Genomic DNA, 18,439 nt, shown 5'->3' on the forward strand with positions numbered 1-18,439 from the left:
CTTTCTCTCTTCCGACTGCCATTATCAATCTATCTATTTTTTTTTACTCTTTTTGAAAGTTGTGAAAACACTGTTGTGGCGTTTTTCTTTTGCTATTTGAGAAAATGGGAACACAAAAAATATATTTAATGTTGTCTCTCATTCACTGCTATAAAAGTTTACCCAACTATGACGCCTTCCACTTCTGAGAAACCCGGAAATGTGAACAGGGTCAATAGGATGTGTCACATCACGGGATTTTCTTGCCAAAAACTGTGAAAGGCAATTTGTTAGTCATATCTGTATTTTATGTCTATGGTCCTAAGGATAGTTCACCGAAAAATGAACATTAGCCCATGATTTACTCACGGTCAAGCCATCCTTGGTGTAAATGACATTCTTCTTTAAGACGAATACAATCTGAGTTATATTAAAAAATGTCCTGGCTCTTTCAAGCTTTATAATGGCAGTAAATGGCTGTATATTTTTGGAAGTCCATCAAAGCGCATCTATCCATCATAAAAGTGCACCTATCCATCATAAAAGTGTGTCTATCCATCATAAAAGTGCATCTATCCATCATAAAAGTGCATCTATCCATGATAAAACTGCATCTATCCATCATAAAAGTGCATCTATCCATCATAAAAGTGCATATGTCCATCATAAAAGTGCATCTGTCCATCATAAAAGTGCATCTGTCCATCATAAAAGTGCATCTATCCATCATAAAAGTGCATCTATCCATCATAAAAGTGCATATGTCCATCATAAAAGTGCATCTGTCCATCATAAAAGTGCATCTATCCATGATAAAAGTGCATCTATCCATCGTAAAAGTGCATCTATCCATGATAAAAGTGCATCTATCCATCATAAAAGTGCATCTATCCATCATAAAAGTGCATCTGTCCATCATAAAAGTGCATCTATCCATGATAAAAGTGCATCTGTCCATCATAAAAGTGCATCTATCCATGATAAAAGTGCATCTGTCCATCATAAAAGTGCATCTGTCCATCATAAAAGTGCATCTATCCATCATAAAAGTGCATCTGTCCATCATAAAAGTGCATCTATCCATCATAAAAGTGCATCTGTCCATGATAAAAGTGCATCTATCCATCATAAAAGTGCATCTATCCATGATAAAAGTGTATCTATCCATCATAAAAGTGCATCTATCCATCATAAAAGTGCATCTGTCCAACATAAAAGTGTATCTGTCCATCATAAAAGTGCATCTATCCATCATAAAAGTGCATCTATCCATCATAAAAGTGCATCTATCCATCATAAAAGTGTATCTGTCCATCATAAAAGTGCATCTGTCCATCATAAAAGTGTATCTGTCCATCATAAAAGTGCATCTATCCTTGATAAAAGTGCATCTGTCCATCATAAAAGTGCATCTGTCCATCATAAAAGTGCATCTGTCCATCATAAAAGTGCATCTATCCATCATAAAAGTGCATCTGTCCATCATAAAAGTGCATCTATCCTTGATAAAAGTGCATCTGTCCATCATAAAAGTGCATCTATCCATAATAAAAGTGCATCTGTCCATGATAAAAGTGCATCTGTCCATGATAAAAGTGCATCTATCCTTGATAAAAGTGCATCTATCCATCATAAAAGTGCATCTGTCCATCATAAAAGTGCTTCTGTCCATCATAAAAGTGTATCTGTCCATCATAAAAGTGCATCTATCCATCATAAAAGTGCATCTGTCCATCATAAAAGTGTATCTGTCCATCATAAAAGTGCATCTATCCTTGATAAAAGTGCATCTGTCCATCATAAAAGTGCATCTGTCCATCATAAAAGTGCATCTGTCCATCATAAAAGTGCATCTATCCATCATAAAAGTGCATCTGTCCATCATAAAAGTGCATCTATCCTTGATAAAAGTGCATCTATCCATAATAAAAGTGCATCTGTCCATGATAAAAGTGCATCTATCCTTGATAAAAGTGCATCTATCCATCATAAAAGTGCATCTGTCCATCATAAAAGTGCATCTATCCTTGATAAAAGTGCATCTATCCATCATAAAAGTGCATCTATCCATCATAAAAGTGCATCTATCCATCATAAAAGTGCATCTATCCATCATAAAAGTGCATCTGTCCATCATAAAAGTGCATCTATCCATCATAAAAGTGCATCTATCCATCATAAAAGTGCATCTATCCATCATAAAAGTGCATCTGTCCATCATAAAAGTGCATCTATCCATCATAAAAGTGCATCTGTCCATCATAAAAGTGCATCTATCCTTGATAAAAGTGCATCTATCCATCATAAAAGTGCATCTATCCATCATAAAAGTGCATCTGTCCATCATAAAAGTGCATCTATCCATCATAAAAGTGCATCTGTCCATCATAAAAGTGCTTCTGTCCATCATAAAAGTGCATCTATCCATCATACAAGTGCATCTATCCATCATAAAAGTGCTTCTGTCCATCATAAAAGTGCATCTATCCATCATAAAAGTGCTTCTGTCCATCATAAAAGTGCATCTATCCATCATACAAGTGCATCTGTCCATCATAAAAGTGCATCTATCCATCATAAAAGTGCATCTGTCCATCATAAAAGTGCATCTATCCATCATAAAAGTGCATCTGTCCATCATAAAAGTGCTTCTGTCCATCATAAAAGTGCTTCTGTCCATCATAAAAGTGTATCTGTCCATCATAAAAGTGCATCTATCCATCATAAAAGTGCATCTGTCCATCATAAAAGTGCATCTGTCCATCATAAAAGTGCATCTATCCATCATAAAAGTGCATCTGTCCATCATGAAAGTGCATCTGTCCATGATAAAAGTGCATCTATCCATCATAAAAGTGCATCTATCCATCATAAAAGTGCATCTATCCATAATAAAAGTGTATCTGTCCATCATAAAAGTGCATCTATCCATCATAAAAGTGCATCTATCCATCATAAAAGTGCATCTATCCATTATAAAAGTGCATCTATCCATAATAAAAGTGCTTCTATCCATCATAAAAGTGCATCTGTCCATCATAAAAGTGCATCTATCCATCATAAAAGTGCATCTATCCTTGATAAAAGTGCATCTGTCCATCATAAAAGTGCATCTGTCCATCATAAAAGTGCATCTGTCCATCATAAAAGTGCATCTATCCATCATAAAAGTGCATCTGTCCATCATAAAAGTGCATCTATCCTTGATAAAAGTGCATCTGTCCATCATAAAAGTGCATCTATCCATAATAAAAGTGCATCTGTCCATGATAAAAGTGCATCTGTCCATGATAAAAGTGCATCTATCCTTGATAAAAGTGCATCTATCCATCATAAAAGTGCATCTGTCCATCATAAAAGTGCTTCTGTCCATCATAAAAGTGTATCTGTCCATCATAAAAGTGCATCTATCCATCATAAAAGTGCATCTGTCCATCATAAAAGTGTATCTGTCCATCATAAAAGTGCATCTATCCTTGATAAAAGTGCATCTGTCCATCATAAAAGTGCATCTGTCCATCATAAAAGTGCATCTGTCCATCATAAAAGTGCATCTATCCATCATAAAAGTGCATCTGTCCATCATAAAAGTGCATCTATCCTTGATAAAAGTGCATCTATCCATAATAAAAGTGCATCTGTCCATGATAAAAGTGCATCTATCCTTGATAAAAGTGCATCTATCCATCATAAAAGTGCATCTGTCCATCATAAAAGTGCATCTATCCTTGATAAAAGTGCATCTATCCATCATAAAAGTGCATCTATCCATCATAAAAGTGCATCTATCCATCATAAAAGTGCATCTATCCATCATAAAAGTGCATCTGTCCATCATAAAAGTGCATCTATCCATCATAAAAGTGCATCTGTCCATCATAAAAGTGCATCTATCCTTGATAAAAGTGCATCTATCCATCATAAAAGTGCATCTATCCATCATAAAAGTGCATCCATCCATCATAAAAGTGCATCTGTCCATCATAAAAGTGCATCTATCCATGATAAAAGTGCATCTGTCCATCATAAAAGTGCATCTGTCCATCATAAAAGTGCATCTGTCCATCATAAAAGTGCATCTATCCATCATAAAAGTGCATCTGTCCATCATAAAAGTGCATCTATCCATCATAAAAGTGCATCTGTCCATCATAAAAGTGCTTCTGTCCATCATAAAAGTGCATCTATCCATCATACAAGTGCATCTATCCATCATAAAAGTGCTTCTGTCCATCATAAAAGTGCATCTATCCATCATAAAAGTGCTTCTGTCCATCATAAAAGTGCATCTATCCATCATACAAGTGCATCTGTCCATCATAAAAGTGCATCTATCCATCATAAAAGTGCATCTGTCCATCATAAAAGTGCATCTATCCATCATAAAAGTGCATCTGTCCATCATAAAAGTGCTTCTGTCCATCATAAAAGTGCTTCTGTCCATCATAAAAGTGTATCTGTCCATCATAAAAGTGCATCTATCCATCATAAAAGTGCATCTGTCCATCATAAAAGTGCATCTGTCCATCATAAAAGTGCATCTATCCATCATAAAAGTGCATCTGTCCATCATGAAAGTGCATCTGTCCATGATAAAAGTGCATCTATCCATCATAAAAGTGCATCTATCCATCATAAAAGTGCATCTATCCATAATAAAAGTGTATCTGTCCATCATAAAAGTGCATCTATCCATCATAAAAGTGCATCTATCCATCATAAAAGTGCATCTATCCATTATAAAAGTGCATCTATCCATAATAAAAGTGCTTCTATCCATCATAAAAGTGCATCTGTCCATCATAAAAGTGCATCTGTCCATCATAAAAGTGCATCTATCCATCATAAAAGTGCATCTATCCATCATAAAAGTGCATCTGTCCATCATAAAAGTGCATCTGTCCATCATAAAAGTGCATCTATCCATCATAAAAGTGCATCTGTCCATCATAAAAGTGCATCTATCCATCATAAAAGTGCATCTGTCCATCATAAAAGTGCATCTGTCCATCATAAAAGTGCATCTATCCATCATAAAAGTGCATCTGTCCATGATAAAAGTGCATCTATCCATCATAAAAGTGCATCTATCCATAATAAAAGTGTATCTGTCCATCATAAAAGTGCATCTATCCTTAATAAAAGTGCATCTTTCCATCATAAAAGTGCATCTATCCATCATACAAGTGCATCTATCCATCATAAAAGTGCTTCTGTCCATCATAAAAGTGCATCTATCCATCATAAAAGTGCTTCTGTCCATCATAAAAGTGCATCTATCCATCATACAAGTGCATCTATCCATCATAAAAGTGCTTCTGTCCATCATAAAAGTGCATCTATCCATCATAAAAGTGCTTCTGTCCATCATAAAAGTGCATCTATCCATCATACAAGTGCATCTGTCCATCATAAAAGTGCATCTATCCATCATAAAAGTGCATCTGTCCATCATAAAAGTGCATCTATCCATCATAAAAGTGCATCTGTCCATCATAAAAGTGCTTCTGTCCATCATAAAAGTGCTTCTGTCCATCATAAAAGTGTATCTGTCCATCATAAAAGTGCTTCTGTCCATCATAAAAGTGCATCTATCCATCATACAAGTGCATCTGTCCATCATAAAAGTGCATCTATCCATCATAAAAGTGCATCTGTCCATCATAAAAGTGCATCTATCCATCATAAAAGTGCATCTGTCCATCATAAAAGTGCTTCTGTCCATCATAAAAGTGCTTCTGTCCATCATAAAAGTGTATCTGTCCATCATAAAAGTGCATCTATCCATCATAAAAGTGCATCTGTCCATCATAAAAGTGCATCTGTCCATCATAAAAGTGCATCTATCCATCATAAAAGTGCATCTGTCCATCATAAAAGTGCATCTGTCCATGATAAAAGTGCATCTATCCATCATAAAAGTGCATCTATCCATCATAAAAGTGCATCTATCCATAATAAAAGTGTATCTGTCCATCATAAAAGTGCATCTATCCATCATAAAAGTGCATCTATCCATCATAAAAGTGCATCTATCCATTATAAAAGTGCATCTATCCATAATAAAAGTGCTTCTATCCATCATAAAAGTGCATCTGTCCATCATAAAAGTGCATCTGTCCATCATAAAAGTGCATCTATCCATCATAAAAGTGCATCTATCCATCATAAAAGTGCATCTGTCCATCATAAAAGTGCATCTATCCATCATAAAAGTGCATCTGTCCATCATAAAAGTGCATCTATCCATCATAAAAGTGCATCTGTCCATCATAAAAGTGCATCTGTCCATCATAAAAGTGCATCTATCCATCATAAAAGTGCATCTGTCCATGATAAAAGTGCATCTATCCATCATAAAAGTGCATCTATCCATAATAAAAGTGTATCTGTCCATCATAAAAGTGCATCTATCCTTAATAAAAGTGCATCTATCCATCATAAAAGTGCATCTGTCCATCATAAAAGTGCATCTATCCATCATAAAAGTGCATCTGTCCATCATAAAAGTGCATCTGTCCATCATAAAAGTGCATCTATCCTTGATAAAAGTGCATCTATCCATCATAAAAGTGCATCTATCCATCATAAAAGTGCATCTGTCCATCATAAAAGTGCATCTATCCATCATAAAAGTGCATCTATCCATCATAAAAGTGCATCTGTCCATCATAAAAGTGCATCTATCCATCATAAAAGTGCATCTATCCATCACTTTTATCATACAAATACATGTAATTAAAATACTGCCCATCTCTGTTTAGGGGCATGTGTCATTCGCTGTCGTTTTTCTTTTGATAGATGGAGTAGGGAAGTGTATGACGTCTCTGATGTTGAAGACTTTTCTTTCTTCATTTTTCTTTTGTATTAGGTAGGGTTAGTTGAAACGAGTGAGAAAGATCCTTTTTGTCTTATTCTTTTCTTTGTGTTGGCACCGTCCAGTTTTCCCTTTTTCCTCCCCAGATCGCTTCATTTTTCTTCTGTCTTATCATTGCACATAATACATTTGTTCCCCTGTTCTCCTGCTGTTTCTCAGTGGTCTTATTCACTCTCTCAGTATTTAATGGTAACAATTGCTTAAGGGAGGCCTAATGTTCCCCTTCTAATTCCCTAGACTTTTAAAATCCGTGAAGGGTCGTAACACTCACTTAAAGCAAACACACACTCTCCAGAATAAACTATTAGTGTTTATCAGAGAGCTGTTCAAATCACTGACACACTCTTAATATGAAGATCATTCTTCATCATCAGATGTTTGAGTGACACTATGTCCAGTATCAGGAATAATACAGTATGATCTGTGTGTATCAATACACAACTCTGAGATCACAACGTGAATGTGTGCAAGAATAAACTGAGCATGTTCACATGAACTCTTTCCAGACTAATTCCACTAAATGTGTTTAGAGAAAATACAGATTTCTTTACCTGTGAGAAGTGAAGAGAGAACGATCAGTCCCAGCAGACACAGATCACACTTATCAGCCATTTCTGTTTCTGTCCGTCTTCCTCTTCATTATATATAGTTACAGCTCCTCCTCTAAACATCATCAGCTCTTCCTCTTCATTATATATAGTTACAGCTCCTCATTTAAACATCATCAGCTCCTCCTCTTCATTATATATAGTTACAGCTCCTCCTCTAAACATCATCAGCTCTTCCTCTTCATTATATATAGTTACAGCTCCTCCTTTAAACATCATCATCTCTTCCTCTTCATTATATATAGTTACAGCTCCTCCTTTAAACATCATCAGCTCTTCCTCTTCATTATATATAGTTACAGCTCCTCCTCTAAACATCATCAGCTCTTCCTCTTCATTATATATAGTTACAGCTCCTCATTTAAACATCATCAGCTCCTCCTCTTCATTATATATAGTTACAGCTCCTCCTCTAAACATCATCAGCTCTTCCTCTTCATTATATATAGTTACAGCTCCTCCTTTAAACATCATCATCTCTTCCTCTTCATTATATATAGTTACAGCTCCTCCTTTAAACATCATCAGCTCTTCCTCTTCATTATATATAGTTACAGCTCCTCCTCTAAACATCATCAGCTCTTCCTCTTCATTATATATAGTTACAGCTCCTCCTTTAAACATCATCAGCTCTTCCTCTTCATTATATATAGTTACAGCTCCTCCTCTAAACATCATCAGCTCCTCCTCTTCATTATATATAGTTACAGCTCCTCCTCTAAACATCATCAGCTCTTCCTCTTCATTATATATAGTTACAGCTCCTCCTCTAAACATCATCAGCTCTTCCTCTTCATTATATATAGTTACAGCTCCTCCTCTAAACATCATCAGCTCCTCCTCTTCATTATATATAGTTACAGCTCCTCCTTTAAACATCATCAGCTCCTCCTCTTCATTATATATAGTTACAGCTCCTCCTCTAAACATCATCAGCTCTTCCTCTTCATTATATATAGTTACAGCTCCTCCTTTAAACATCATCAGCTCTTCCTCTTCATTATATATAGTTACAGCTCCTCCTTTAAACATCATCAGCTCTTCCTCTTCATTATATATAGTTACAGCTCCTCCTTTAAACATCATCAGCTCTTCCTCTTCATTATATATAGTTACAGCTCCTCCTTTAAACATCATCAGCTCCTCCTCTTCATTATATATAGTTACAGCTCCTCCTCTAAACATCATCAGCTCTTCCTCTTCATTATATATAGTTACAGCTCCTCCTCTTCATTATTTATAGTTACAGCTCCTCCTCTAAACATCATCAGCTCTTCCTCTTCATTATATATAGTTACAGCTCCTCCTCTAAACATCATCAGCTCTTCCTCTTCATTATATATAGTTACAGCTCCTCCTCTAAACATCATCATCTCTTCGTCTTCATTATATATAGTTACAGCTCCTCCTCTAAACATCATCATCTCTTCCTCTTCATTATATATAGTTACATCTCCTCCTCTAAACATCATCATCTCTTCCTCTTCATTATATATAGTTACAGCTCCTCCTTTAAACATCATCAGCTCTTCCTCTTCATTATATATAGTTACAGCTCCTCCTTTAAACATCATCAGTTCCTCCTCTTCATTATATATAGTTACAGCTCCTCCTTTAAACATCATCAGCTCCTCCTCTTCATTATATATAGTTACAGCTCCTCCTTTAAACATCATCAGCTCCTCCTCTTCATTATATATAGTTACAGCTACTCCTCTAAACATCATCAGCTCTTCCTCTTCATTTTATATAGTTACAGCTCCTCCTTTAAACATCATCAGCTCCTCCTCTTCATTACATATAGTTACAGCTCCTCTTCATTATATATAGTTACAGCTCCTCCTTTAAACATTATAACATATAAAAAAATGTATTAAAAATAAAAAAAAATATTAAAAAATGGTGGGGTTTAAATCGGGCTCGGGCTCGTAATTACAGTTAATGTGTCGGGCCAGGCTGGGCTCGGACACAACGTGCTCGGGTCAGGTCGGGCTTACCGAGATCTACCTCGGGTATGCTAACACTTACAGGCACGAATCAGTCGTTTGTCCTTGGGGAACTTGTGGAGCCTCTCTCCCGTTTTTGTTGTATTCGTACATCCCGCACAAACACTATAGTTAACCATTTTTGCTAGCTAGGTCTCCAATATAACTGCTAGCCTACTTGCCGTTTAGACTAAAGGCTGATTTATGCTTCTGCGTCGGACCTACGCCGGAGCCTCTACGCTATAGACTACACGTTGGTTTTCATTTATACTTCTGCGTCGTTGTTCGCGTTGATGCGCAATTACACATCCACAGGGAGCATGTGAAGCCCGGGGAGCGGTTCTAGTAGACCAATCACAGCGCTTGCGTCCGCGTAGAAATGACGCGCTGTTACATTTTTGGAGAGGTGCACGTCAGGGTACGCCGAAGGGTACGCGCGCTACACACAGCCTACGACGCAGCTACGGCGTGAGTTCGACGCAGAAGTATAAATTGGGTTTAACGGTAACTCTAGGCTTGGAGCATAGGCCAAGCATAGACAGGAAAAGGAGTCCCTTAGACGTCAGGCCCAGCCTAGTGGAAGGGAGGGGGCGTGCTTAAAACCACTGTAAAATGTACCAACTTTTCAGAATATTATATGCAGCATTTTGGTATAAAAAAACATAAAAACCAATTGTGGGTGGTTCTTATCTTTATGTTTAGTAAGCACATTGCATTATCTTCGTGAAAAATGTAACCTGCAATTTACACTTTAACTTCCTCTCATCTGAGGAACTGAGTGTTTACATCCGTTGCTGTAGTTGCTATAGTGACACTATGTCAGTGCATGACAGTGAAGTGTTGCTATTTGTGTGTGTAACGAAGCTGAGGAAAGCAGGCGAAGACGAAGATCTAAACGCAGGGTGATTTAATAAAGTAACACATAAAACAGATAACATAGAACTCGAGGAACAAAGGAACAAAACCAGGGGGTCACAGAGGCAACCATTACAAGTACAACAACTGACAAAGTAACAAGTGAAACACAAGGGCTATAAATACACAAAGAAGTTCGACAGTTAAGGCTCGAACAGGACGTTTCTGAATGGTTGGTTAACGTAACGTCACTTTGATCTATCTGTGTATGCACTGGCAGGGTAGAGTAGTGAGATACGAACGCTGTGTTTACTGATGTATACGTTAGTTCATTGACAGATTGACGTTACAACTAATGGTCAAGAAAAACTTGTTCCCGCGATTTGCAAAGATTAATATAAAGGTTAATACAACTTTACACTCCCTTCTTCTGGAGGTGCAGCAGGGACACAAATAGTTGGTACCGATTATTTTTTCAGGAGCAGCTTCTTAGCAAAACCAGCTTTATACTGACCCTCGTTTATAAAGAAGTCTACGATAAATTATTTGCGCAAACATGAAAGCATTGACGTTGCTCGTGGGGAATATTCCCATCATAAACAAAACTCAGCCACTGCGTCTTCAGCGGTTCAAATTTAGGAACATCAAAATGATTTCTGTGTTTGTTATTGCACCCAAGAACAGAACACCACAATCGCTTAGAGACGCCATTCTGCTCCAGTGTATCAACAATGACGGACTATGATGAGAGCTCGCTCAGGGCGGGTCTGTGTTGAAACTGCTGTCAATCAACAACCGTGGGAGGGGCGTCATGCGCCGTGTGACGTCACACGGTGAAACGGCTCGATTTGAGACGGGAATACATATAAGGAGATTAAAACAAAACCACTGGATGGATTTTTATCATTAAATGATGGTTGTGATGCAAAGGCTCGTCCCGCAGAAAGCTTTTCTCAGACGGCGCGGCTTCTTCACTCCGGATCCAGCGATGCATGAGCTTCGCTGAAGAGATGAAAAATCAGATTATATCAGCCCATCGAGCTATATTTATAGGCCCAGGCCACGCCCGCTTTGGCGGGAGGTGACCTAGTGGGCGCGAGGCGCCCCCATTGGATCTGACATCACCCAGGGCCTCTCTCGATAGGCTGCTGCAGTTGCCGCAGGACAGCCAATAGGCACGCGAGCCGCCTTGCCTATGTCTGCATGCTGCCGCAACGCGTTTTACATTAATTCAAAATTAAGGATAATTTTTGGCTTCAATATCTCGTGGAAAAGAGGTTTTCCCCTAGCTTAAGATATTACTCAGTACTCGTTCCCTCTTCTAGAGAGAACCGAGGTTACGTTAGTAACCGAGTACGTATTTGCACACACTTCATGAGCGTCTGTAAAGCAGATATTAAATGTCTTCAGGAAGAGTTTCTACACATGGATTATAATGTTCTGCTTTACTCTCTCCAGCCCTGAGAAATAGATCAGATCCAGACTCCTTTATTAACACTACAAACACCAAACGCCAGTGATTCTCCCTTTCCCTGTGACACAGGTTGAGCTGTTTAAAGCACTTCAGAGAAGCTTTAAGAGGCGGTTGTGTGTGTCATTATGAAAGTCAGTGTGTGTCATCGGCACCATGTTCTGAAGACACTCAAGATGCTTCTTCCTTGTGCTCAAAAATATATAATGAAATTAAAAAAATTATAATATCTTTAAATATTTCCTTTTGTAATGAAACTGGTCTTGATAGATTTCTTGAGTCACACCGAGAACAAAGATATCAATCATGCCGTAGTCGGACCGAACCTGCTGTCCACAGTAATGGTGTTTCAGAAGCGTGTCATCGCTGGCGTTGAGAACTCAGTTAGTTTGACCGCACTGTTAAACACACACACACTACATCATCTCTGAACCCAGTTTAGGCGGACGGATGTGAACTCTCACACATTCAGAAAACACTTCCTCTTCTTTCTACAACTGAATTGCTCAACTTTTTCCTGTCCAAGAAATGTTTGCTATAGTTGCTGCAAACCATTTACAATTTCACTGTTAATTTGATTGGTTCAGTGTTGCTAATATTTTTATTTCAATGATTTTACATAAAGCCGGGTTCCTCATACACACACCTGACTGAGATATTCAAGTAAACTCAAAGACCTTGATTAGTTGATTCAGGCGTCAAGTCAAGTCAGCTTCATTTATATAGCGCTTTTACCAATATAGACTGTTTCAAAGCAGCTTTACAATTGTGGTGATGCGATCAGCCATTATAGTGATTGGGATACGGTACGTTCAGCGGATATAAAAGGAGAAGAGACTGACATCTAACTAAGCGTGTCATTCTGGGTCCTGGAAGTGACATCATTTCTGGCGTGCAGTGTTTATGTCCAGGAGGCAAGAGCTACTGGTGGCAGTCTCATTATCAGCGTTTTAAGTTAGGAAGGTGTAGATTTAAAAATCATGCTTTCCCCATAGTGTTGAATCACGGAAGCTACACCAGTTACTTTGCCAAGAGATCTCGATTTATTATTTATCATGTGTCAGACAGAGAGAAACAGGCATATTAGAATAAGGCTACATGAGAGGTCTTCATTCCAGATTTCTCTGTTCCCCACTTCTATTTTCCTTTATGTTTCTCTATCCTCTCACCCCATCATTCCTCTATGTTTCTCTGAGTCAGTAACAGTAAAGATTAAGCTTTTATAAACTCAAAATGCTTCTTATGTAAACTTATATAAACTATATAAAGTTCTCTTCACTCCTGCAGCCTTCTGCATTCTCTGACTATCTTCGAGAATCTTCTAGACGAGCAGCTTCCAGTCGGTGTTGGTGTGATGGCGAGTTCCAGCGAGGTTCACATTCCTGCCTGCTGAACTGAACAGCGTGTGTGTTTCTCCCTGAGGCTTCAGCACTGCTGCGAGCTTTTCTCTCACAAAAAGAGCGTGCACGCGGCACGGCTTTCTAAAGACGATCTGCCTGTTTATTTCTGAGTGCGTTATTCTGATAGATTCAGCTGATGGGCACGAGCACTGTTTGGACGTGTTTGGGCTTCGATCACGCTCAGACAGCGTTCGTGGATGCGTCACGTTCTCCCAGCGGGAACATGACCATCGCAATGCACATCGCATCACAAGATGAGCTGGACATGAGGGCTCGTCTGTGCTTCCACCCCCGGGTGTGCTAGCATAATGAGTCTGATCCAGAGTTGACAGCTATGCTTTCCCGGGCCGCCGCGAGTATCGGGCTTGTGTGGAACCATCCGCCATGTCCCGAGCACTAAAGGCTGATGATTGGTTTTGTGGGGGAGGCGAACCCAAATCCTTTCTACCCGGACGTGCATGAAGAGGTCATGAGTTCGTGGGAGTCTCATTTGACTTTTCGCGACTGCTCAGCGGCCTCTTCCGCCTTCTCTGCCCTCGCAGAGGCCGCGGCCATGGGTACACTGGGGTTCCCCCCGTGGAGTGTTCTGTGGAAACACATCTGTGCCCCCACAGCGCCTCCACCTGGCCTGGCGACCCTAAGCACCCCTCCAATGCCTGTAGGTTTTTTGTCTACTCCAGTGGCAAAGACCTATAGAGCTGCGGGGCAGGCTACCGCCTCACTGCATGTTATTGCCATCCTTCAGGGTGCTCAATGACATGCACGAGGGTAGGGCTGATTCAGGGCTTATCCAAGAGCTGCCTGCCGCCACGACCTCGCTCTACAAGCAACGAAGGTGACCGCACACTCCCTGGGTCAGGTGATGTCCAGATGCGTGTTCAGACATCTCTGGCTAACCTGGTTGATATGCGTAAGGCTGAGCGAACCCACTTCCTCAACTCCCCCATGTCCCAGGCTGGCCTCTTTGGCGGCGCGGTCGAGGACTCTGCCCAACAGTTCTCGGCAGCCCAGAAGCAGACTGAGGCTACCAAACATGTTCTGACCCCGCGGCCAGCGGCTGCCACCCAACCGCCGGCTCAGACGCCTCAGTCCGCTTGGCGCCGAACGCGCCCTCCTGCGACTTCCGCCCCCTCCCGCCCTGAGAGCCCATGAGAGTTTCACAGTATGATTACCCTCTCAGAAAATATCACGGTTTATATAAACCAGTGTTAATTTCGTTGACGAAAATAACGACGAAAATTATTCGTCAACGACATTTTTTCACAGACGAAAACGAGACGATAACTAAATAAAACCTAGTTTTGAATGACAAAGACTATGACGAAAATCTATTGACATTTTCGTCAACGAATAAAAACTGGACGAAAATGTTAGATAGTGACGATTTGGGAAGCGATCCGTCAGAACTGATGTCCTGCGTGTGTGGAAGATGCGCACATTTGTAGGCTACTGTAACGTGATCTACCCCGCGGTCATAAAACGTTAAAAAATGTGAACGTCTGAGAGAATGAGTAGGGCAGACATATAGATCTCTGAATAAGAGTGACGATGCAAAAAAGAGCTCTATTCGGTGCGGTTTTCTGTGCGCACACACCTAACCCGAAGCGTGCAGTCATGCACAATACACCTACAGCGCGCGAGTAGGCTACTGAATTGAGCTCTCTTTCGTGTCTGAATGGAGAAATACACAACAGTATGTCTAAATGTCCGTTTTGGAGAGTATTCATGTAAACTATGCTGGTTATGTCTTAAACTGTGAGTGTGTCGGATGTGCATCAGTGCAATTGTATCCGCATGTCATTGGACATGATCCGACGTCTTAAAGTGACAGTGGCAATAAACCTAATGCGGTCCGTGTCCTTAATTTTGATCAAGCAACAAAAGAAAAAGAGAAAAGCATTCACTGTTTGTTAATAGCTTTAATAAGGATTAATTATATTTTATTCATACAAATAAATATGTCTGCTTGAAAGAATAAAGAATGATGTGTAAGTAGTTATAAGGAATGAATATATCATTCATTGTAAAGAAGACTGTGTTGTACTTTAGGAAAAGTGGTTTTATTTCATTTTAAGATATTTTTTAAGTAACAGCAGTTAAATCTGTATCTGTATTGCATGTTCAAACTTAAAAATCATTCATATTAATAGGTTAATAGATGTTTTCTCCGGGAGTATGGGTTTGGAAATTTTAGAGAAATTCTAAATTAACGCATTACAATTGAACTAAACCCATTATATTTTAGTCGACTAAATCTACTGTAGATTTAGTCGACTAAAATGTTATTGTATTTCGTCGACTAAAACTAGACTAAAACTAAAACAATTCAGATGACTAAAATATGACTAAAACTAAATGGCATTTTAGTCAAAAGACTAAGACTAAAACTAAATCAAAATTTGCTGACAAAATTAACACTGATATAAACTGTATTATTAAATTACAGTTATTATTATCATCAGTTAAAATGACAGTTAAATAAATTAAACATTTGTTCAATAAAACATATCTAATCAACTAATTTATTCAAGGACAAGCTGCCAGTCTGTGGACATGGCAGGAATCTGTAATTACTATCTGTAACCAGGTAAGGCTATTTTCGATTCTCTGCTTATTTTAAAGTTTTACCTTCAAACATATCTGTATTTTAATTAGACGCGTTCCTACTTTAAAATAACAACCGCGTCTGAAAGTATTGCAGTTTCAATTTAATAGCACATAAGTGGAGCACTCTCCAAACAGCTAGTTTCGATTTGTCCCATTTTCAGATTATTTGCTTTTTCTGTGCTAATTGCTGGGCCGAGACAGCTGTCCTCACTAAGGCGATTGAAAGCATTGTATCTACGTAGTGCTGGCCCTTCCAGCGCTCCGCTTGAGCCTCCTGGCCTGACCGAGTGTTGGGCAGAAAGTAGGAGCTCTAATCAGAGAAGGTCAGTCACTGCTGTTCCGCAAGACCCACTCAGTGTAACTTATTGGATAACGCTGGGAAAGCGTGCCCTTGGTGAAGGGAACGCTGTGGAAGCCACGTCCTACCCCGGAGGGAGGCACTGTGATGGATACACATAAGGACTAGCCAAGCAGGGTAGTACAACATATAGCAGTCTCTGGGGTGGCTCCAGCCTAGAGATCTGTCTACATTATTAACAGTTTCACCCTTGCAGTGGCGGCTCCTGCAAAATCTCTCGGGGAGGCAAATGTTTGGATGATTGATAAGGATAAGGTCACCCATGCAATGGATAAATTAACAGCGAGTTAAGGATGTAAAGGCAACTTAACTACTTTAATATTAATGAAAAATAAACTGACTCTTACAATAAATCTCCTTGTTCTCCTTGTGTGTTTCTATGTGCGTGTTAACAATTCAGTAGCAAGCCAAAATCCATTCAAACAAAGTCCCGTCAGGATGTGGATTTCCAAAAACTTTTTGCTCAAATTTCAGTTCTGTCAGGACCACTATCGTCAAATACGATTGACAATTAGCATACAGTTTGGATTGGTGGTATGGTTCCGTTCTGGGCGAGAACTCCATGCGCATCCATGCAGCCTAGCATGGATAAGAGCAGGGAGAGCAGCAATAACCCCCCAAAACAAAACCATATGCCAACATCCCCCAAACCCAACTGACAGCGCAATCTGGATGCTTTTGCAGTTACCTGAGTGAGCCAAGGCAACAAACCTTGTTGCCAATACCTGAAAACTTGAGAAACAGCATGCTACCAACAATACCGGAAAGCCTTAAGCAACAAGTATGTTGCCCTTACCTGGATGACCTAAACGAGTATGTTGCCAATACCCACATAAGCCATAGCAACACGCATGTTGTCAATACCCGAAATGCTTAGCAGTACATGCACTTGAATGACATACCACCTGAAATGAAAAAGTTAAAATTGAGATATCAAAAATAAATCAGCTGCTTGCTTTGTTGTATATCCGCATCCAGTTCCAGTTTCTTTGAGTGACGACTGACCTAGAGATGAGAGATGAGAGATGGAGATTTCCTTTCATTTATCTTTTTCATTGGAAATAAGTCTCAATGCTGAAGTAATGCTGGTGAAAACTTCCGGTTCATACAAAATTAGCAACACGTCATTAATACAGCTGGATGGTTTAATGCAACAAGCGTGATGCTGATACTTGGATATATTTAGATTGTTGACGTGTAGGGACGAGGGGTGGGTGGGTGGTTGGTATTGATTCAATATGTCAGGTTTTGGTTCAAAATATGTTTTGGTTCAAACCTGAACCAAACATATATTTTTATTCAAAGATCAACAGTCAGTCATTAGTCTTTAGTCTGCCACAAAAAAAATAAAAATAAAAAACATTAAAATCATGAACTCAAATGTCATTGTGAAAAAAAAAAGCATTACTGTTGTAACAGTCCACAGGCTAAATCAGACCTTTCAGGCTATAGCCTAACGCTAATAAGCCTTATGCCAAAATTATTATTAGGCCTACAACTAAATTGTCGGTCATTAAATAGGAAAACTAAATAATTGTGTAGATGATTTGCTTCAAGTGTAACCCGACATCAGACATTAAAGGTATAGCGGAGGATTTTCTTTTTCCGGGTGGGTAGCCTATACTATTGGTCCACCTAAGTGTCAATCATTCTGGTGATATGTTTACGTAAGGCCGTCGTACGTGCTCGTCCCTATGTAGTTTTCGCTTTCTGCGCATGCGCAGTTTCAGGTGTATTATGTGTGATGAGTTACGGTTTCAGCCATTCCTTTGAAAATGGCTGAGGCTCGAAAGAGAAAAAATGTATACGAAGTGTATGATAAGAAGAGAAAGGCCGCAGAATATAGAAACAAGACCAGAGTGATTTTGGGTGAATATTTCACACGCTGGCGTGCGCTAAAAGCACAGGTTGGGCTTCCCACTGATGCCGCAGTCGCGAAGATTCTACTAGACAGGTAAAGTTTGTCATGCTATTTGGAGAAATCCACTTAAAATCACTGCTAGTAAAAGTGAATGTAAGCTATGATTAGCGATGCTAGCCCTGGCACAAGTCAAATAGAGTGTTGCGCATGTGCATTTTTAAAAAAATTGGAGAGGGCGGGTTTTCTCTAAAATTCGGAAAGATCCTCCGCTATACCTTTAAGGCCCGGCCGAAGTATTTTTTTGCAGACAGTGACGCGACCAATCAATCACTCCTTTAATGCTGCGTTCACACCAGACGCGAATAGCGCGTCAAATTCGCGCCTACCGCGTCCTCGCGGCTGTGGCTGCTGCAACTTGAGGGGGCTGGCTGCAGGACG

At 39.4% G+C, this 18,439-nt stretch overlaps 2 protein-coding genes across 4 annotated transcripts in view; both read right to left on the reverse strand.

Moving 5' to 3' along the window:
• LOC130105977 (uncharacterized protein DDB_G0271670-like) overlaps positions 1–18,439 on the reverse strand; it is a 174,826-nt gene that overhangs the window by 94,162 nt on the left and 62,225 nt on the right. The window contains exon 2 of one of the 3 annotated variants that reach the window (XM_056272173.1): positions 7,408–7,476. The exons of the other annotated variants lie outside the window; for them this stretch is intronic. Coding sequence (XP_056128148.1) covers positions 7,408–7,468 — 61 coding nt within the window. The 5' untranslated portion in view covers positions 7,469–7,476. The remainder of the gene's footprint in view (positions 1–7,407; positions 7,477–18,439) is intronic. 3 annotated transcript variants of the gene reach the window in all.
• Positions 1–18,439, reverse strand: part of LOC130105983 (uncharacterized) — a 257,444-nt gene that overhangs the window by 4,580 nt on the left and 234,425 nt on the right. The window lies entirely within an intron of this gene.

The sequence above is a fragment of the Rhinichthys klamathensis genome, unplaced genomic scaffold (genome assembly GCF_029890125.1).
Source record: "Rhinichthys klamathensis goyatoka isolate OS25496 unplaced genomic scaffold, OSU_Roscu_1.1 h1tg000331l_1, whole genome shotgun sequence".
In the NCBI taxonomy this organism is placed as follows: domain Eukaryota; kingdom Metazoa; phylum Chordata; class Actinopteri; order Cypriniformes; family Leuciscidae; genus Rhinichthys; species Rhinichthys klamathensis.